Genomic DNA, 23,072 nt, shown 5'->3' with positions numbered 1-23,072 from the left:
AATTATGGATCGGGAAGTCAAGGTCAGTAAACATAGTCGGATTCCTATTGTGAGAGTTCCTTGGAACTCAAGACGTGGAGTCGAGTTCACGTGGGAGCGCGAGGATCAGATGAAGCTCAAGTACCCGCACTTATTCCCAACCGACAAATCTAAACCTGATGCAACTAGTGAATTTCGGGGCGAAATTCCCATTCAAGTTGGGGATGATGTGGCACCTGTGGAAGATCCACAGTCATCCTGATTTAACACCTTGTCGCTTTGGATTACTTGTCAAATTTCGGGATGAAATTTCTTTCAAATTGGGGATGATGTGACAACCCAGGATTTCAAGGTCTTTTCCATACACATCACTGACTTCACAATCCTGTTTTTACAATTTGAATTACGTGGTGTCGTGTGTGGTTTATCTGAATGATTAATGTTTTGTGCTTGGGTGTTAAATGTTAATTGTGTAGTTTTGTGATTGATTAATAGTTATGTGATATGTGTGGTGTAAATATAGTTTAATTAAGGTTTAATAAAGGTTCTTCGTCACTAGTCTTCCCCGACGAAAAATGGGATTTTTCGCCATCAGTAATCTCGATGAAAAAGGGTCCTTCGTCGAGGAAGCTCTTTTGTCGATAAGGGCCTTCGGCCCAGAACAGTTCACAAGCCCAACATTGTTTAACCCTTATAACCGTCAGAATGATTAGATAAAACCCTAGAGTCTCCTCTTCCTTGTCAAACTCTATGCGACGACAACCATAGGAAACCTCAAAGCATTCCTTCCATCTCGATTTATCTAAACTCTTCGAAATTGCGGTTAGTGCATAAACATTATTATTTGATGAGATGATGCTATTGTGATTCTATTGTCATGATTCTGTGTGGTAGTGATCTTGTGTGATTATCTAGGGTTGCAACAAACTGTATGATTAGTTTGGAAGTATGCATAATGTTGATCGATGATCCATAATTGTTAAACATAAATTGATGATTAGAGAGCATGAAAACTAGGGTTATATGGTGTTGCATGTTCTTGGTGAAGTATGTTGGTTTGACTCGATTAGGGAGTGCTTTATGATACTGTTAAATGGTAGTTAGGGATTAATGTAAATTGTAGATTTAGCAATTGGTTTGTGCTTAATGAATGACGGTTACTGCAGAATGTTATATGTGTATGTACTGAAACTTGCTTTTGATCTATAACTGATTGACATGAGAATATTGAGTAGTCGAAGAATATGATCTTTGAAAACAGTCTGTTTCGCAACAGAAGGGTCCCCGACGAAATATAATGGTTTTTCGTCACATGTGACCCGACGAAAGATAGGGGTCCTTCGTCACAGGTAGCTCGACGAAACATGTGGTTTTTCATCCCACCTTGCCCCGACGAAGGATGATCCTTCGTCATAAGGGGTATTTCGCCGGGATAGTAGAGATGGGGAAACAATAGATTTATATGATACTTTAGATGACGAATAATTGTGTTACAAGATATTAATGTTGCATGAAGATGATAACTACTGATGAGAATCCTAATTTAACTTGTATAGATAAAACATCTATCTGTTGTAGGTTGTTATATGATATTCACATGGGATGTGAACATGAAATAGAACTGGGTATTTGATATATGATATACGGTGATTTCATGATGAATGCAAACTTTGTATGGATACGTGACTTGTTTGATTATGTAACTAATGTTGATTGGTAACCACGGTAGGGTTTGGGTTGACCAACTTGGACGGGTAATTTATCATACCGAGCAAATCAAAGGTGAGTTCATTCCTCTTGAGCATGCATCCCGGTGGTTGGGACAGTTATTGGATATCCCTGAGAGGGATGGGTTTTTGGGTAAATCTGATGGGTATTCCTGAGAGGAATACGTCTTGTGGGTAAAATCTGGAATGTTGGATAATACACTCATCCTATCACCATTAAGTCCCATCTTGTTTGTTACCTGAGAGGTAACGGAGTATTAGTTGGTAGCGCTATCTAGGTTTGGCACCCTCACCCCGTACCTGAGAGGACGGGTGTGAACTAATGACTTAGTCATGCCCAATGCTTTGATAGGAGCATTAGGGAAAGGGAAAAATAAATCAGGAGCCGTCTTGTATTCAGGGTATTATCCACATTGTAATCAATGAACTGAACTAAACACTTGGTAACTAACATTTTCGTAAAGCTTTGAACTCACCAGCGTTGTCTGATACACTTGTTGCATGCTCGCAGGTCGTTAGGTATTTTGGACAAGGAACTTGCTATCTGGATGGCTAGAGTGGTCATGGGTCGCAGTGCTTGGATATGTGTGTTTTGTTTACTGAATTCATATACATTGGGTTTTGAAACATTTAAACAGTGAATTACTATTTGCTTCCACTGACACTATTTAACTTGGATTATGTTTTATGAATGTTTTACTTAATGAATGGGAATTTTGTGAAACATCTTATGGTTAGTTCAATTTGATTGGTTGCTACTAGATCCTAGTACGTCACACGCCTAGCGGGGTTACCGCATGTGGTATTTTGGGGGTGTGACACTTTTGACTTAACATAAAACGCCAAACTCACGCTATTAAAATCCCGCCTCAACACACGTAGCACACTTCATCTTAATACAACGCCATAGATATAAAACGCCAAACTTTGTTTTTAACCGATAAAGCTGAACAAACAGTACTAAGACGACGGAACTTTATTACTAGCATTACTGCAATAAAAATCGCGCCTAAAATACGCGCCAAAAACTTCCTATATAAACAAACTCTCAGAATTACTAAAATCCACACCAAAATCATAAAAACCTATATTTTCCTCTATACCATTCATCTTATAAACGCCAAAAAAACCAAAATATCAAAGATTCAAATCCATGTTTCTTTGATATACACTATTTTCTCAATAAACTTTCGCTCTATGTAATGAGCAAGATCCTCAATATAAACGCCACAACATACAAAAACCACAAAACTTCAAAAAAGCCATTTCATGGAGATTCTGTTCTTGTTCTCTATAAAGTTTAGCTAAACGAGATGGATAACATTGTTACACATCTTTCTTGACTGAGGATTAACAATGTTATCCATTTAGTTCAGCAAAACATTATTGAGTTTAGCACGACCAACATTAGAAGTTTATGGAAGTTTTATTTAGTGGCGTTATTTTTTTTTTTGGCGTTTGATTTCCTTGCCCGATCTTATATTGTTTGTTATTTAACTTCGAAGTAGCATGTTATGAACAAAAAGATAGAAAAAAGAAAAAGATGCAAAAAAAAGCCAAACTGAGAAATGTCTGTGTTCTTTAGGATTGAAATAAAAAAACGCCAAGCTACTCTACACTGGTTCTCAAAGACCATCTGTATGTGTTCTGTAAGAATGACAAATTCAAAATGCCAAACTACTCTTCACTGGCTCTCGAAGACCTTGTCGATCTTCTTTTAATTACGATCTGTTTGCATGTTGATGCGTAGTGTCCATAGGCTTTGCAGTTCTGACACTGTCTTTTTTGGCCCCATGTTTCGATTTTGATTTCTTTTTGTCGATTGCTATCTCCTGTTTAGATTTCATGCGCTTCCGAGAACCAGAACCTTTGGATTTATAACCTACAGGGACTCCTATCGGATTCTTGTCGTTTTTATATTGACCAGTTATCTCGGCAAATCTATCCCTAGAACTAGCGGGAGGAGCAACAATCTGCATATCTTGAACCTTCTTCATATAAGATTGAACATCCTCCTTGTATAAGGAGAGCTCCTCTTTATTACCAGATAAACGGTTCAAAGTTTATTCGGTTGAATAAATAATATCTCGCATCATACTTTGCACATCAGGATCAAGCTCGGTCATATATTCACGACTAATTGAGAATTCAGGAGAGAAGTTTGGAGAGGTCTCTTTGTGCCATCTATTCAGAATGTATTGTTTTGGAAATTCCCTAATGTCCATAAGTCTCAAAACATAGAATATATGTCTACATAGCAAACCAAACTGTTTAAAACGTCTGCATGAGAAACTGCATGTGCAATCAAACTTACGGAACATTACCTGAAAAACGCCAAAAACAATATCTCTATAACGCCATGCATAGAATGTTTGTCTAAAAAGGAAAAGAACACATTGCATATGATAAAACGCCATAAAAACCAAAACGCCATTATTTATCTCAAATAAGGATGTACAAAGCTGTTGGAAGTCATTTACGTAAAACTTAACAAACTCATCAGGCTGATCTTCGTAACATTGATTTATGCAATCCGCAACTCCAATAAGCTCAGCTTGAACATCACAAAAAATACTTTTTGTGTATATATCAACAGCTTGCCCTTCCAACAATTTGTAACTACTCTTCAACTGGGGTCTTTTGTATCGAGATTCATGATCATTTTTACGATGTGTGTGACGCTGTGCTTCTATTGCAGTCTCATGATGCGTCATGAACTCAACAAGAGTAGCTTTCGAATTGCACACTTGACCAAAAAAATGATTCTCACTCTCCGACCTGGATGTCTTTCGCATAAAACCAGACATATGCTCCATTCTATAGTATGCAGGGATCCAAGATTCCCTAAGTGCAAAAATATCAGATAGCCAGACACTATCTTCTAAATTGAATTCTGCAATAACCGCTTCCCTTTCTGATTCAAACTCTTTAGGTGTGAGAATATCCGTCCACAGAACACCACAAATATGTTCTTTAAAATTGGTGGAATTGCATAGCCTAACACCAACCTATAAGTAACACGAAAACGCCATGCATAAATAAAAAAACAAAAGACAAAACTTAATTAAAAAACAGTATCAAGGTACAAAACGCCATGTATCTTAAAACGCATTGTATCCTAAAATGCCAAAGGTAAAAAAAGCATAACAACCTTCAGAGAAAGTTTATGCATCACATGCCACATGCATAACCGATGCCTCGTGTCAAAAAATACAACAGAAATAGCCTCATCGTTGGATCTTGGTAAGTGACAACAACTTTTGGTTGAGAACCAACAGCTTTTAGAAAAACTCTTAACAACCAAATATCCGTATCAGCAGTTTCCGACGCCAACAATGCTGCACCAAATGTAACATTGCAGTGATGATTGTCTATACCAGTGAACGGCACAAACACCACAGAGTATCTGCATATGAAAACGCCATGAGAAATGAGAAATGAAACAATAATAAAACGCCATTGCATGTAAACTAGCAAAACGCCATTGCATGTAAGCTAATAAAACGCAATCGCATGTAAATATAAAAACGCCATTGCATGTAAATTAATAAAACGACATAAACAAAGAAGTTGAATTATAAAAAATTTCTTGTTGGAACGATACGTGGCGTCAAACGAAATCACTCACCAAACACATGGTAATTACGTTTGGCTTGATCGTCACACCAAAAAATCCAGTAAGTACATGTATATTGTAATGGTTTAGTATGATTAAAGTGTTGTGAATAACACATAGGATTATCGTGTAATACACGTTACCCCAATTAAATCGATCAAGGATCGATATAGTTAACGAAATCACGTGCGTTGACACGTATAGTAAAAAGCCTTGTATTATAATACGAGCATTTATTGATATTGACATTACTAATTTTTGTAAATGTTTTAGTTGAAAGGACACTCGCATCCAAAGATGACGAGAGTTGAACGAATTGCGGATATGACGGTGGAACGGTCCGAGGTATGACGAGAAGAGCATACTCATCGAGTATCTAAATCGCGTAATGATCACAAACGAGGTTAATAGCAAGGAAAGCCCGTTAGGGCAAGCATTTACAGGTGCACGTTTTAAATTTATTGCACGAATAGTATATGCAACAAATACGTAGAGACTGACTGTTGCATATGTAAATTAAAAACTTGGAGAACCTGAATAGAAAACCTATCCAGGATATTATTTCCAAGAAAACTAAATAGAGGCATTACTTACAAAGGGTGTAATGTGAAAATTATAAAAAGGTCATGTGTGTCATGTGTTGATCGCTTACTCTGGCCAAGTAAGTAGTGAACACATGATACCATGAACTTCTTGTAGTGGACACATTCACGTCCGATGTAGTAAGGACGGGGTGAGTGGGACAAATAAAAAAGTACCCAAATGAATAAAATGAGCAAAATATTTAATAAAAATGTAAACGCACAGCCGGGCGACGGAAGCGTATTACATTAGGATAACGAGCCCGAGAGAAGGGAAAAGGATTAATGTAAATGAAGATATAAATTAAGGACCTAAGGAAAATCCGCAAAAATAAGTTATTTTGGACGAAAGAGCCATGGTTGACAAAATGGGCAAGTAAAAGCAAAGTATAGATGATCCGCATGATCATAAAAATGAAGGTACTGCCCACACGAAAAAAACGGAGAGATAATCAATGTCGTTAACTTTGGTCGTAGTAAAGAGAGGACGACGATGATAATCGTCACTTACTATAAGGCCGTCAGGGATGGTCACATAAAGGATAAAAGACATGGTTGAATAAAAGCGATGGATTTTGCTAAGACGCTCAAATAAATCGAAGCGAAGTCTTAATGCATACCGGAAGGGTTGCAATGATAAAAACTTCGGTAAAACACCCGGTTGATGGGTAAGGATTTAAACACATGCGTAGACCGAGAAACGAGAACGCGGACGAAAGTCAAAAGACTCGGGTCTTGAGTCATAACTAAAAGATGATAAGATACTGCAAATAGAAATTTTGATAAATTACGTTCAACTATTTTAAAGTTGAACGGGTTGAACAAAGAATGAAGTTTGACATTCATAAATGATGAATTTTCACACGAACAAGTCAAACGAATTTAATAAAGGATGACGCTTGCTAAAGTAAGTAAGCGCGAACCGAATAAATAAAAGTGCGAAATATTTACAAACCTATGTAAAGGGTTATAGGCATTAAAAACATTAAGATAAAAGAACCCGGGTAATGGGTCGTAAGGAAGTATAGGTAAGAACCGAGTAACGGTAAGCGTAGGACAAACCGACGTGTAAATGACGTTAGAAGTCATAGAGTCGGAAAATTCGGAAGAAAACAAATGTAGCCTTAGACTACAGTCAAGGTCCATAGAATTCAAGAAAGAAAAAGAATGATTTCTAAACTTAAAAAGGGTGCATTGACACCGAAAGTATATTTTAGAACGACATGAGTAAAAGATAAATCTACGGGATTATCAAAACCTTCAAGAATTATAAGTAATGTTAAGGTCTACGAGACCAAAAAGACCTTTGGGTTGCAAATAGAAAGAAACAAACTGTTGGGGTCTCGCTTTAAAATGATAGAAATGTGAAAATCTAGATAAATAGCCTACGAGGCTAAGTAAAAGAACCTACGAGTCATTTGAGTTAAGTGTGGGAACTAATTATAATTCCACGCATTAAATAATAACGGGAAGGAATAAATCCTTGGGCTTAAAAGTTTCTAGAAATAAGAAAAAGATGTAAGAGAAGGTGAAAAGAAAACGTTAAACTAAAATTCAGTTTTAGTGAGAAACAACATTTTAACAAATATGGGTAATTATGGATTGAAACCAATGTTGATGAATTATGCAAGTACGTAACTTTGGTTCAGTTACATTATGCTTAGGTATTGAATGTAGTTAGTAACTCGAAATAGTGTTATGAGAAAATGTAGTGTGTTGTAGAAGTGACGAAGTTCACTAGGTAATCAAAACGGGTCAAAAGATTCGTTAAGGCATGTTTTGTTGTCGTTTAAATGGTCGATACCGTTAGACAACCAAATGGGTCAAACAAAGTTTGTTTTAGTAATATAGAAGAGACTAGAACATCACTGATGAATATGGATCATGAGGGCGTAAAACTGTGACAACCGTCAAAATTTCATGTGTCCGTACAATTAATTAATATTGATTTATGCTTAATGACTGTGCTTAATTACAACTGATGACTTAAACTGTTTTCAGATTTCTTATCATACATACATGTGCATCACATTTCATACTGTCACATCATTTATCACATACAAACCTTAGTGACATAAACGACGCACCAAGCACAGTTAGCACGGTTAGCGGATAACTCAGAAACATGCTGACAATGTTCAGTACATAGGCAGACAATGTTTTGAGGCCCAGTATGAGCCAGAGACGAGGTACTACACTAGTATGGAGTGTAGGGAAGTAAGGACCATAAAACTGCGTCACTAGGTGATAGTTTAAGTGCCGGAAAGCACCTAAAACCCACTCAAAGTGCAAAATTCTGCATTAATCATCAAAATTCAGCATTTTAACATGCTAGTAATGTGCAAAAATATGGCAAAATGGTCCTGTATACTTTCCTAAGTGTCGGGAATTAATAGTGTCACAAAAAGTTACATAAAGGACACTATGCGGTATAACTTAGCACTTTAACGGAACGGTATCTAACCGAACAACCGGACATTACCCGGGACACTAAAATATTGCAAGAAGCATTGATTCACTTTTTCTGAGCCAGTTATGGGTCCCGAGCACTATAACACATTACATAATACATGGTACACACTAAACACTAGACTTAACACTTTAACCTTCCACTAAATCACCTTTTGCCATCAAAATTTACAACTTACCCCCCCCCCCTTGCAAGTTTACGGCCCATGGAGGGGCCCCACTCCAAGATTGTGTAATCTTCCTAAAAGCTCTAGTAATCTTCCACGAGATCTTGATTTGATATAAGTTGTACTTAAGGGGACATTGGAACCATTGGGTAAAAGAGATTAGAATTTATATATTAAACCTTAAACACTTATCATCTTCATCCACTCCACAACTTCTTCTCTCCTTCTCCATAAGCTCGGCCGAACATACCCTCCACACACTCACCATTTTCGATTTCCATTCAAGCAATCCAAGTGTACTTCAAGGTGCTAGAAGGTGAATTAGGAGGCTTGGAGTTCACGGAACTTGAAGGACCTCTACCACAAGCTTTTATCCACTCATTTTCTCCATTGATCTTCCCTAGCTTTAAGCTAGTTGTAAGACTTCTTTAAACTCTTGATACTTCATCTTTTTAGTGGTTAAAGAGTATATTGTGATGAAATAACTAGAACACTAAAAGACTTGAATCTTGAATCATGGAACATAAAGCTTTACATAAAGATGAAACATGATGAAATAATGATAAAATGTGGTTGTTTTGAATATGTCGGTGAATACTTGTTGATTTCTTAGTAATGTGATGTTGATCATCCTATGGAACCTGTTAGATGATGATTAGAAACATGATTTAACAAGATTAGGAGATGATTATGTTTGCATAAAATAATCAACTTCTAATAAAAATATGAACTTGATAAATAAAGATGGTTTCATGAAATTTAGTAAACAAAGTGAGTTGGTGATCATGTAGATCCGAGATTTACAAATGATTTTCTAAAGAAAACCAAGTTTAAAAGAGGGTTTTTGAAAGATTATGATTCTTACATATACTTACACTATTTTTCGAAATAAAAAAAGTATATGGATGCTAGTAAAACAAGAAGATGTGGTAAATAAATATTTTTGTAAAATGTGTTCACAAGTTGTGAACATCTAAAGATTTCGAGAATGAGATTTTAACAAAAGTAAACACACTTTGGAGGGTAACTAAACCCACTAAACACCCCACTAAGTTACTACGCGTTTTTATAAAACATCAAGCTAATGTTGTACATTAAATAGGAATGGTTTTGCACTTGGTAAGTGTAATATTATTTAGTGATTTGTTGATAACTGTTTGGATGAATTTTTGAAAAGAAAATGATATGCTAAATAGCATGGTCACCTCCATTTACAAAGGAAACTATGGCGAAATTTTCTAAAAATTCCAACACTTAGAAAATATTTTCTAACAAGTGTTTACTATTATATTTTTAACTTTGTTTTTCAAAATAAACTTCGCCATAGGTTTTGTTACAAAAATACAAAGTATCGGAGGTTGGTTTTTGAAAATAAAATGGGCAAATATATATTTAGAATATATATTTTGTATCAAGACGCTTGTGTGAATATTTGCATGATTTGCGAACTAGTTATATTATATTAGGGTAAAATAATATAACCTAACAATACCATGAAATTACAACTCCAAAATAATACCAAAAAATATCACAAGGAATATAATATTTAAGTTACACACTTAATATTGTGAAACCTAACGCTAAAACGTAACTTATGAAATATTCCGGAAAATACTTTTACAAATATATTTTTGGAAAATATTGTTTTGGATACAAGCAGTGAAAATATATTATTTTTGATAAATATATATATATATTTTGGAATACATTATTTTTGGCAAATAGGTTATATATATTTCTAAGTTAGACTTAAAAATATATTTTCAGAACTACAATATACATGTATAAATACCGCCATCCTTGGAAAGAAAATACGAAGTTGAAATACTTGAGAAGTATTAATACAAGAATATTGTTTACACAATTATTCCAAAATTTAATATAATTTAAAGTTAAAATAATTATTATTTTAACAAATAATTATAACTTGGAATAATATTCAGAGACATAAGAAACGCAACTCAAAACATTAAATTCTAAGCCAAGGCACGGCCTGTTCGTCTAATAGACATTAGTACGTTGTAGGTTGTCGTGTAGCTGACAGAGCTTGAGTTGCCGGTATGAGATGCACTACAGTGAGTTCATCTCCCCCTTTTCCTTAAACTGTTTTGTTTACTTACTTCGGGGTGAAATACATGTTACAAAGGGATACTTACAATACTATTGGTACGATTAGTCTAGGAAAGAACCATAGATCATGTGATAGGGTAGGCGGATACTTGGGACCATCAATCCTCGTTGTAGGACCGAGGGGCATGAGTGATTGATCTATTTGCGTGTAGCGAGCCCACACCCCTGTGGCCAGGGTGGCCCATTGTGGTGACTATGTCTTCCAGCCGAGAGCCCGGTACAACTTTGCTAGGTTTGAGTCTTCCTACACCGTCACACATATCAGTGGCCTTGCAAACCATTGGTGATCTTTTCCTTGCTTGCTTTCATACCGGGACATACATACATTGTTTACAAAGGTTTATACATACTCACTTACACATGAACTCGCTCAACTTTTGTTGATTTTTCAAACTACATGTATTTCAGGGAATTAGTGGATCTGGCGGAGTATGCATGTGTCAAGCCGCGTTTGAATAAAAGATGTCATCCGGGTTGTTGAGTTTAGGGGGTGTATCCCTTTCCTGGACGGGATACATAATTCTAAACTCGGGTTTTTATTTAAGTACTTTTGTTGAGTCCTTGTGAACTCAGTTAAACATGTCATGGTTTGCAACTTATTTTAAGTGTCGATGTTTTCAAACAATGGTGTTGTGGTATTTTCTCACTTTAATTAATGGATGAGCATCTCGTGTTTCTATCATATAGCATTGTTGTGATTGTTGCTATGGTATTAAGAAGTCACACCCAAATAACCACGCTTCCGCAAAAGCCGGGGTGTGACAGCTTGGTATCAAAGCCTCGATCATAGCGAACTAGGATTCTTTCTCGAGTCTAGACTATGATCATCAGGGCTCTCACGAAAACATTTTTACATTGCATACACAAAACGTCCAGATCCAGGGAACAAACTTTTTTCAAACAAAAGGGCACAAATACACCTTTCAAAATTTATATTTCATTCTTAGAGGCTGGGGATGGTTCAGTCTTAGAGACTGAGGGAGGTTCAGTCTTAGAGACTTAGGGAGGTTCAGTCTTAGAGACTGAAGGAGGTTCAGTCTTAGAAGCTGAGGGAGGTTCAGCCTTAGAGGCTGGGGATATTTAGTCTTAGAGACTGGGAGTTGGTCTTAGAGACCAGGGAATTAGTCTTAGAGACTGGGAGTTGGTCTTAGAGACCAGGGAATTAGTCTTAGAGACTGGGAGTTGGTCTTAGAGACCAGGGAATTAGTCTTAGAGACTGGGAGTTAGGAGATAGTCTTAGAGACTGGGAAAGTTTGGTCTCAGAGACCAGGGAGTTAGTCTGAGAGACTAGGGAGTTCAGTCTAAGAGACTGGGTGGGATAGTCTGGCGAAGACTAGGATGATTACTTGCTTACATTGTTATGACTTACATGCTTATTTGATTACATGTTGATATATGTGCATATGTGTGGTTGTGTTACAGACACCATGTCATCTTCTTCTGATACTGGAGTGTCACACACACTCGACCCTATAGCTATAGTATCAGACGACGAGATTATCCCTGAGGACGAGGTTTATACATCAGACACCACGAGTACCGACGAGGATGATTTCCAGCCATTCGCCCTACCGGACTTTGGAGACGACATGCCTTTAGCCGATAGTCTTTTTGACGGGGATCTACCTCTTGTTCAGGTCCCTGCTCCTCTTCCTCTCGCTGCGGTTCCTGTTGAGGATCTGCCACTTGACGCGAAATCTGATGACGAAATCGATCTATTCATCGAGGGTCCCCCGGAGGATGACCAGGATGGCGGGGCCCCGATGGATGACGATATTCCACTTGTTGATATTCCGGTTGATGACCTTGTTGTTCCTGTGGTTGAGGTTCCTGTTGTTGATGCCATTGTTTTGCCACCTGTCGAGGCTCCGGTTGTGGAGGCCTTATCTGATCCATCTGGTCCCGACTCGTTTGAGTCTGTATCATCCGCTACTCTTCATGCCCGGGGCGAGCAGCACTACCCCACCGACACTGATTCTGACATGGCGATGTCTGCAGTGCCCGTTCCGCAGCTGGGTTTTGGGTTCATCCTTGACTTCCCACACGATTTTGATCCAGACCATGAGGTCGAGTTTATCCCTGAGGAGCAGCCTGTTGAGGCCCCTGTTCTCCCTGATGATCAGTTTCTTGACATGCCCGCTGATCATGAGCCTGCTCTGGCCGACCCAGAGCCTTTGGTTGCACCAGAGCCTGTTATTGCTCATGACCCTTTACCTGTGCACGGCCCTATTCCCGTTGATGTACCAGTCATTGCGCCACCCGTTGTTGATGCTACAGTCGTTGCACCGCCAGTTATTGATGTTCCAGTTGTTGCACCTCTGCCTGACCCTATGCATGTGTTTGTTGACCGTGCACCTTTTGCCACCCACATTGATCCTAGATTTGCTCACACTCATAATGGGTGGATTGAGGATGATGATGACTATCCTCCGTTTGTTCGACCATTCACTCCCCGTTTTGCACCTGTCCAGGCACCCTTTGATGTCCCACAGTTTCACCCTCACATGTCAGACGTCCACCGCATGGATTTACCCATCACTTTTCTTCAGGACATTCCTCCTCCCCGTCCAGGGGAAGGACCTTCTACTCAGCAGCACGATCACATACCACCTACGATAGCAGCCTTTCCGTTTATACCCCCATTTGCACCTGCTGTACACACTGTTTTTCTTCTTCAGCACCCATGGGCGAGCCATTTATGTGGTCTTCGCCCAATGTCATACCTTTGTCAGATCCATACCATCCTTTTCATGTTGGGTATACGACGGATGATATACTTCTATCGTTGCAGTTACAGCAGGATATGTTGAGTCAGAGAGTCGCAGAGCTAGAGAGGATCCCGCGTCCTCTATCTTTTGCTGATCCATCACAGTCTGCTTTTCCATCTGTTCCACTATTTCCCTATCCGGATTTCCACATCCGATTCCTGACGATGGAGCAGCAGATTGCTTGGTTGTTACGTATTATTCATGCACTCGAGGAGGATTTGGTGCATCTGCGCCGTTTGCTTTTTATTCCTCCATCTCCTCCTCCTCCCCCATCAGCTTGAGGATTTTTGGTGTGATGCAGGTAGCATTACTTTTGATGAGAATTCAGCTATTGAGCCTGACTGCACAGCATTTTGAAGACCACATGATGACTTATGACTTTTGACGTTTGACTTTTGGTTGTTGTATATTGTTAGATGATTCAGACGAGGGCGATGTGACCCTTAGTCTCTTTTGATGTATGACACAATTATGACATTTGTAAACTGTACTTGTGGTCTTGTTATATGATAGCTCAATCGCAGTATTCTCATTACATGCGTTGTTGGATTATTTGTTATGTGTTATGACATGGGATGTTATGTGTATACTTGTGTTGATGAATGTTACTACATGCACGTATTACATACTTACTATGCTTATTATGACCTGACCAACCCAAACTTTTCATAGAATATGTCTCAAAAGATCATTCAGGTGCTCATGACCGAGGCAGAACTACAAACGCACATCGCACAAGCAATAGCACAGCACGAGGCCCTGCGCTCTGAGCCCAGCAGGGGTACCTTCGAAAACAACCGACCTAATGGCTGTACCTACTTGCGGTTCCTTAATTACAAGCCTCTGAATTTCGACGGCACTGGAGGTGCCATAGCCTTTGCGAAATGGACTGAAGACATGGACTCTGTTTTTCGGAAGAGCGGATGTATGCCAGAGCAACAAGCCCTATATACGTCAGGATTGTTTCAAGATAGGGCCTGGATATGGCGGAACTCTCAAATTCGAACAACGGGCAGAGCTGCTACGAATGTTTTAACATGGGGTGAGCTGAAGGAAATGATGCGTAAGGAGTATTGTTCTTCGATGGCAATCCAAAAGCTAGGATTCGAATTCTGGAAGCTAATGATGGAAGGTCCAAAGGTGGCGGAGTACGTGCAGAGGCTTCACGATTTGTCGCGAGTTGTTCCATACCTAGTGGAATTAGAGATGAAAAGGGGGGAGCCATTCATCTGGGGATTGGCGCCTCAGATCCTACGCTTAATGATGGAATCAGCTCCGCCAACAGCCATCGATGTGATCGAATTGAGTGTGGCACTCAGTGAATGAGCGGTTAAACTGGAAAAGCCTTCAAACCCTGTCGAGATGAAGGAAACGCAGGTAGAATCATCCGGAAAGAACAAAAGAAAGCTCACGGACTCCCAGGAGGATACCCGAACGAATGACGAGATCAAAGCCAAAAAGAAAAGGGAATACAGGGGCATACTACCTAAGTGCCATGACTGCCCATTTCATCACATTGGGTCATGTAGGGAAGGAAGAAGTAATGTCTGCGACAAAGTAGGGCATGTCAAGGAGACATGTCAAAATGGTACGGGACATGGAAGCAAAGGTCAAGATAGCGACGGAAAACACGAAGTAAACAACGGCAACAACGACTATCGAAATGGGGTCAATGATGAACAAAAACATATTCGAGGTTTATTAGGATCTGAGGCTGTCATGATTGTGTTTGTTTGTATAATTTGAACAAATTAACAGAAATCAACAGAGTTTAACTGCAGCGGAAATGAACAACAAACTTTGTACAATCAACAGAGTTTAAGTTTTGATAAACACTTGCTTCACTTTAAGCTGAATGATTACAATTAAGTCAAAGATTACAAAGCATGCTTACAAAACTAAGCTCCCCCTCAGCCTGATACTCCAAGGTTGGTTGCACAAGATGAAAGGATTGAATTGAGGAGAAGGACTCACCCAAAATGATCAAATGTAACAGTATAGAGTACTGCTCCATTTATAGGCAAACCAAACCACTGAGGCATCTCAGTTGACATCACCATGAAAGTGACATCTAACAAACTAACAAACTCTATCTACTGTTCTATAACAACTGACCATACAGACACTGATTGCATTCTAAACACTAATGTATAAACACTGACTCTTCATTCCACTGTTGTAGTCAACCACTGATGTTTGAGCAATAGTGCTTTCTTCAAAGGGTGATCAGGCCATGAATGGGCAGTGCTTTAACTCTTCAGCAGTACTTGGATTCTGTCAGTAGATTGAGCTTCAGCCTTTAAACTTCATCAGTGCCTTGGCTTAACAGTAGTTTACAGGATCAGCAGTTGTTGATAAGGGCAGTACTTGGAGCATATCAGATGTTGGATTCACTGTCAAGGGGAAAGCTTAATGTAAACACCTGCTTATGATTAATCCACTTTAGTGATCCGGTTTTGGCTTTCATTATCTGTTCCTCTGGTAGGGTTCAATCCCAACAATCTCCCCCCGGAACAGATAATGCCAAAACCCTTCATTATTCAGGATTTTTATTTCTCATCAGAAGTTCCCTAGCTTGTCTCTTAAACTCTTCTTCAAAGTCTTTGGAACTTGAGTCATCCTCATCCCTGCACGGTGGAAGTTCAAGGAGATCCTGCAAATCTTCAACACCAAGACCTAGTGCTTCTTTCCTTGATATGTACTTCACTTTACCATTGGATCTGACCAGGGTCAATACATGGGTCTTTTGATCAGACATCCACTTTAGTATTTTTGATCCTAATGGGTTTCTTGGGAGAGATTTATTTAATGATGAGTTTGGAGATATTGGCCTTGAGAAAAGTTGTAAGCTTTTAGACATTTGTTTGAAGGCCATTTCGATGACATCATTTGCTGCAACTATATCTTCTGCAGTCTCTTTTTCAATCTGCTCTTGTCTCTTTTGTTGATCTGGCTCAAAGTCTGATATTTCTGCTGAGTTATTTGGTGATGCAGGTTTGGTTAATACCTTTTTGGCAAGGTCTTGAAGCTTTGCTGATCTGTCTTCTTTTAGATCCATTTTCTTGATGGCTTCTGTGAAGTACTCAGCTTCCTTTTCTTTCACTTCTTCACTGGTCAATAGTTTTCCCTTTTCTTGGTTTTTCACAAGGATAGGGTTATCTACTGATGTGACCAGTGATTGAAGAGCATTAATCTGTTGTTCCAGCTTTTTGTAGTCGGGCTTGATCGGAGTGTCTGAGACTGTTATCCTCCTTTTCTTAAGCCTTTCATAAGCCTCATCAGTGTACTGCTTTGTCCATTTTGCTATGGCAGTGGCAGTGTCCACCTTTGCGTCCACCAGTTCTTGCTTCTTTCTTTTATAATTCAGATGTGAGGTCAGCAATGAGCTTTTTGTATTTGTTCCAATTTGGAGCTGTCTTCTTCTTTCTTGGATCATTTTTAATTCTTTCAATCCTGTTTGCCTCATGCTTTAAAGCAACTATTGGCCATTCTTCAAATTGTTTTTCTTCAGCAGGATAGAATTTTTCTTCATGATATATGCAAGATATTCTTTTCTCATTTTATTCCGTTGATCTGTCTTTTCTTTGCTTAGATCTTGTGCATAGTCTTCCATCTGCTTGACCTTAGTGAGCAAGAATTCCAATTTTTCAGAGATGGCTTCGTCACTTTGACCTTCACATTCAATCTTGGCTCTTATTTTAGCCTGCCTTGCTTTGAGCTTGAGATATTTATCCATATCTTCTGGGACTATGAAGCCTATGAGTGAAGGGAATCTTCTGTTTGAAGGATCATCCTCAGTGTAGAATTGTCTCATCTCATTTTTTATAGCTTCTAGTTCCAGTGGATATTTTGCAGCAATAGGATCATGTATGTCCTCATCGGCCGAGATTGGTTTCCTTTTTCTGGTGTAAAGCTTTATGGATGAAGGGAATTTTGGTTGTGATGTAGAAATGGTGAGAGCAGTGGTAGATGGTTGACTAACAGCGGTTGAAACAACTGGTGTTTCAACCACTGTTATTATTACAACAGATGTTGTAACATCTGTTGTCTTCTGCTTTATGGCAGGTGGTAATGATGGTGATGGTAGAGCAGTGGTTTTGATTTTGGTGGCTGTGATTGACTGACAGTTGTTGAAACAACTGGTGTCTCAACCACTGTCGTCATTACAACATATGTTGTAATATCTGTTGTCTTCTGCTTTTTGGCAGGAGGAGATGATGGGGTGGCTGTTTTTGGTGGTGAATATAGTTTTGGTGATGGTGATGTGATCTTTGATGATGATGGTGGTAGGGCAGTGGTTGTGGTGGTGTGTGGTGAGGTGGTGGGTGTTGATACAGCAGCTTTGGTCTGGCTCTTATCCTTTTCAGGTTCAATATAGATACCATCTTCAATTCCCTTTTTCTTCCACTTGATCTTCTTCCCCTTTTTGGCATTATCTGGAAAGGGTTCATTCATGAAAAGGACAATGGGAGGAACTTTTCCAGTGGTACTTTGAATGTGAGCCTTGATAGCTTTGATGTCTGACTGAGTATCTTTAAACCTTGACTCCACCATGTTTGTCAGCATTTGTACATGTATTGCATGCTGCTGATCAGCCATCTGTTTTTGTTTTTCCAGCAGGGGTTGAAATACATTCCATAGCTCATTTGTAGCAGGTGCATGTTGTGCAGGTGCTTGAGCTGGGACAGCAGTGGGTTGTGCTTTCTGAGCTTTTAACAGCTGTTGCACCATATCCTTTATTTCAGCAACTGAAGTTTCGAGATTTTCAACTCTGTCCGTCAATTCCTGATATTTTGAATCATCACCCAAGTTAATGGGATCATCTGAATCCCCACCAGCAGTGGTTTTACCAATGTGTGACTTAGGAGCTGAATCCCAAAAGTCATTCATTGATGCCCCTTGTTCTTGGTACTGGGGACTTCTTTCTTTAGCACTTGATAACCTTTTGAGGTTACCAGTGGTCATCACAAACTCACTGGTGGTTCTCAGTGGTCCTGTTGAAGAAATTGCCTTCAAGGGAGTCTTATGAATGTAACCACTGTCCAAATGTAAACCAGTGGGTTCAACATTTGTAGTGGCTGCACCACTTGAACTACTGACAGAAGTTACTTGTAACTCCTGCAGTGTAACCTCCTCAGTTGTTGCTGGGATAGCAGAGGTATAGACATCAGACCCAGTCACTTGTGGGAGTTTACTCTCAGTGATAGGTGATTGAGAGGAACTGGTTTGTGTCTGAGCTATATTAACTGCATGCAACAAAGGTAGCATGGATTGTGGTAATGTGAGGGGTGAAGATAATGGTGTTGAAAGAGACATGTCCTTGGGATCAGGACTGAGGAAGATGGATCCGAGTGGGTCCAGAGCTTCATAGTGTGGGGTCCCTGTGTTTATAACCTGATCCTTTTGTGAGGATGCAGGAGGAGTTTGAGGTAAGGGTGGAGATCTTTCTTCCATCTGCTGTGAGGAAGTAGCAGCAGTGGTTATTGGTGACATTTGTGTTGTCACTGGCAGTGGCTCTGGGATCTCATCTTCCAGAGATGCCTTTGTTTTAGGTTTGGGGGGCTTTCTGGATGTTTTCTTTTTGGTCTTTTTGGTAGTGGCAGGTGTGGGTTTCAGAGCAGTGGGTGTGCTGCTATGATCACCAGGAGCAGTGGGCTCAACAGCCGATACCTGAGGAGCAGTGTCATCTGCTAAATTCTGCTCAGGCACCTCTGCTTTTGTTTTTGAAGGTGTTAACATTCTTGAAAATGTCTCAGGTGTTAAACCATTTATTTGAAAATAGGTACCTTGTTTGAGCAAATCTGCATTTTCTTTTTCAAATTTTTGTTCAAAATAGTAGCTTAGAAACCTTGGAAAAAGCAGAAATGCTTTGCTATCAACATTTTTCAACAAATCATCAAAGATCTCCTGGGAATAATTAAAATTTTCATCATTTAAAATAGCATATCCCAGGCATTGGATCTTTGATGGTATTTCGTTAAAAGCAGTTGTTTTATTAGAAACACATCAAAAGGGTGTGGAATAAAAACCTAGGTGCAGAAGGGAAATAACCTTTTTGTAAGGTATCTCTTTTTGGTTGTTCTGGATACCCGCTATTCAAGAAATCATTTTTCAACTCGGTTTTAGAAAAAGAAGTTTTACCTTTCTGATCATCGAGTTTAAAGACTTCTGTAATGGATTGTGGAGAGATTTGAATCGTTTTACCCTGTATGGAGGAGTTGATGGCTGTGACAATGTCTCCTTGTTTTTCAAGGGTAGCATTTTTCCAGAACTCTCTCTGGGTTTGTTGGTAAATGGGAGCATCTGCTGTTAACAAAGTTTTGTACTTTGATGCAGATAAGGTGTCGATGATGGAGTCGAAAGTATTGGTGGTAGTGGGTTTTGTGAGCATACCCAAATAATTGTGAGGGGCTTTGTATGGTATTTCGATGGGTTCTGCGGCCATTTGAGTGGCGTCTTTGGAAGCAGATGAAGAAGATGATTTTGATTTTGATTTCGATTTTGATTTCGTCATTTTGATGAAGAAGATCGAAGAGTAATTTGTGATAGAGAGTTGGAAACTGCTTTGAGAAGAGAATTTTGGAATTCAATTCGACAGTGTGAGCCCCTGTTTGGGTTTAACTAGGGTTTTATTTAGGGAAAAAGTGAGTGCAGATGTGGCCGCGATTACAAAAGATCTGATGGCTAAAACCTGACCACGTGTCAACCTCTGATGAGAAGATGAATAATGGAGGACAGTTGTTTAGAGAGCCACTGACGAAGCAAATATCAGTGGTTACAACGGTAATAAATGAAACAGTGGGTGATTTTTACCATCAGTGGATAGCATATCAGTGGATAAAACACTGATTTTGAACAACAGTGCATATCAAGAAAATGAAAGGGCAGAGGTTGACTTTCAGCAGTGGACAGTGTTTAAGAACCAGATATTTGATCACAACAGTGGTAGGAAAAATGGTGTGATTTTGAAAGGCTATTACATCAGCAACTGTTAGTGCAACAGTGGTTAAACTTTTGACAAATATTTTGAGCATCTGCTTGTTCAGATGAGGGGATTGATTTTGTCTTGTGTACACACAATATCATGTCCAACATCTGTTGATCTGCAGGAATGCTATACTTAACAAAATACATTTTAGATGCAAGTTGTCAATTTTAATTTATCCGTAGTTTTCAGGAATTTATGTTCAAGGTTTTACCACATTTTTATTATAAGTTTTGAAGCTTTTATAAATTTATAACAGCGGTTTAGTATCCCATATGATGAAAACCCTTTTACTGAGGTTACTCATTTTGTGTCTAATTATTTGAATTAAAACATGAGTATCTCAGTAGTTTAAAATCTGTTAACAACCAATTTTTTGATCTGTGATAAAACAAACTTGAGCTTGACACATGTACCATTTCCTTTTGATCTATTTTTAAGGATAGTAACACGACACAAAAATAAGGAAATTACATCCTGTCCAGAGATGAAACTTTTACTATCAAAAATGAGTAAAAGTAACAAATATATTATTAAAAAATAATATATCCGGTTTTATTTGAGAAAAACACCTTCCAAAAAAATAAAAAAAAGGTTATTTTGAAAATAACATCAAAAGGATCTTGTAACTTTCCAAATAAGCTCATAATTACATCATTCTCAAGTTTTTATGACCACTGTTTGGGACCATTTCCTTATCAATTGATTGCAAAGTCCTCTTTTAAGTTCAATCACTAGAGATACTATTGTTACCTGAACTTTCCTGAATTAATAAATGCACACAGTTGCTTGATGACCATTGTTTCCTAAATTTTGAACTCTTAAGTGTTTTACATTTATACTCTTTTCTTTTGACTTCAAAAGTTGTGAGATAAACACACTTATGAGTTTTTATGATTTTACTTCTTCCCTTTTTTCCCTTCCCATTCATAAGTAATGAAATACTTACTGGGAGGTATTTATTGAAGAAATACTTAATCCAAAATCATTTTGCAGTAATGTTTTGAGAGATCTGGCCACATTTGTACATGTTTTATTATCAAATCTCACATTACATATGATTTGGACTATTTTGACCCCTGATTTTCTTAATGTGTTTTAACAGGGTTGATTTGGTCCTTTTGAGGATTCTCAACCTGCTTTTCAACACATAAGATTTCATGACTAAAGTTTTTATTTCCCTCTTTTTTTTTGTTAGCAAAACACTAAAGTTTATATGAACATAGGTTTCGATAATCTGAGGTTCATACTTTAGCAATAATCATGATGAAATCATCACAAATTTCATAACAATAGTTGAAATCAATTTTGAAAGAAAATGATCATACCATAGTTACCAGATATGTTTTCAAATCTGAAAACTATGGGTGATTTGTGCATGACATCACTTGTTGTTTGAAATTTGTGTGTCTTATGACATCTTGGTTGTTTTACAGAGTATCTGAATAATCATTTTGAACATGATTTCTCGTTAATCTGTTTTTCAACTAAATACAATCAACCTTAGTATCAATGAATTTTGAGCTGAACTGTTATGTCAAATTGATTGTTAGATCGAATTTGACTGTCCGAGCTCTGATACCAATTGTTAGGATCTGAGGCTGTCATGATTGTGTTTGTTTGTGTAATTTGAACAAATTAACATAAATGAACAGAGTTTAAGTGCAACGGAAATAACAACAAACTTTATAAACACAATCAAAAAAGAAAATAGTTTTGATAAACACTTGCTTCACTTTAAGCTGAATGATTACAATTAAGTCAAAAGATTACAAAGCATGCTTACAAAACTAAGCTCCCCCTCAGCCTGATACTCCAAGGTTGGTTGCACAAGATGAAAGGATTGAATTGAGGAGAAGGACTCACCCAAAACGATCAAATGTAACAGTACAGAGTACTGCTCCATTTATAGACAAGCCAAACCACTGAGGCATCTCAGCTGACATCACCATGAAAGTGACATCTAACAAACTAACAAACTCTATCTACTGTTCTATAACAACTGACCATACAGACACTGATTGCATTCTAAACACTAATGTATAAACACTGACTCTTCATTCCACTGATGTAGTCAACCACTGATGTTTGAGCAACAGTGCTTTCTTCAAAGGGTGATCAGGCCTTGAATGGGCAGTGCTTTAACTCTTCAGCAGTACTTGGATTCCGTCAGTAGATTGAGCTTCAGCCTTTAAACTTCATCAGTGCCTTGGCTTAAAGTAGTTTACAGGATCAGCAGTTGTTGATAAGGGCAGTACTTGGAGCACATCAGATGTTGGATTCACTGTCAAGGGGAAAGCTTAATGTAAACAGCTGCTTATGATTAATCCGCTTTTGTGATCCGGTTTTGGCTTTCATTATCTGTTCCTCTGGTAGGGTTCAATCCCAACAAGGTTGTTTTGACCATGGGGACAAAGAACATTTCTAGAAAGATTGCCCCAACAACAATCAAGCTGATGATAAGATTCACTTGGGAACTAAGCCAAAATGTGAAAAGTGCAAATTCCACCATGAAGGTCGATGCAAGAAGCCTAAGTGCGGTAGATGTGGAAAGTGGGGACACAACAAGGATGTCTGTTGGGCAAAGAGTCCCATAAAAGGAGGAAGTGGTGACAACAACCAAGGCGGAAATAATAATGATAAGATTCCG

At 38.5% G+C, this 23,072-nt stretch overlaps 1 protein-coding gene across 1 annotated transcript; it reads right to left on the bottom strand.

Moving 5' to 3' along the window:
• Positions 1-3,427: 3,427 nt before the first annotated feature.
• LOC110933259 (protein FAR1-RELATED SEQUENCE 5-like) lies at positions 3,428-8,807 on the bottom strand. Its single transcript, XM_022176489.1, has 6 exons — positions 8,719-8,807; positions 4,965-5,112; positions 4,165-4,714; positions 4,031-4,082; positions 3,805-3,920; positions 3,428-3,741 (listed from the first exon to the last, which is right to left on the bottom strand). The coding sequence occupies exons 1-6, from the start codon at positions 8,805-8,807 to the stop codon at positions 3,428-3,430; spliced, it is 1,269 nt and encodes a 422-aa protein (XP_022032181.1).
• Positions 8,808-23,072: the final 14,265 nt, after the last annotated feature.

The sequence above is a fragment of the Helianthus annuus genome, chromosome 4 (genome assembly GCF_002127325.2).
Source record: "Helianthus annuus cultivar XRQ/B chromosome 4, HanXRQr2.0-SUNRISE, whole genome shotgun sequence".
NCBI lineage: Eukaryota > Viridiplantae > Streptophyta > Magnoliopsida > Asterales > Asteraceae > Helianthus > Helianthus annuus.
This window is presented reverse-complemented; position numbering and strand designations above follow the sequence as displayed.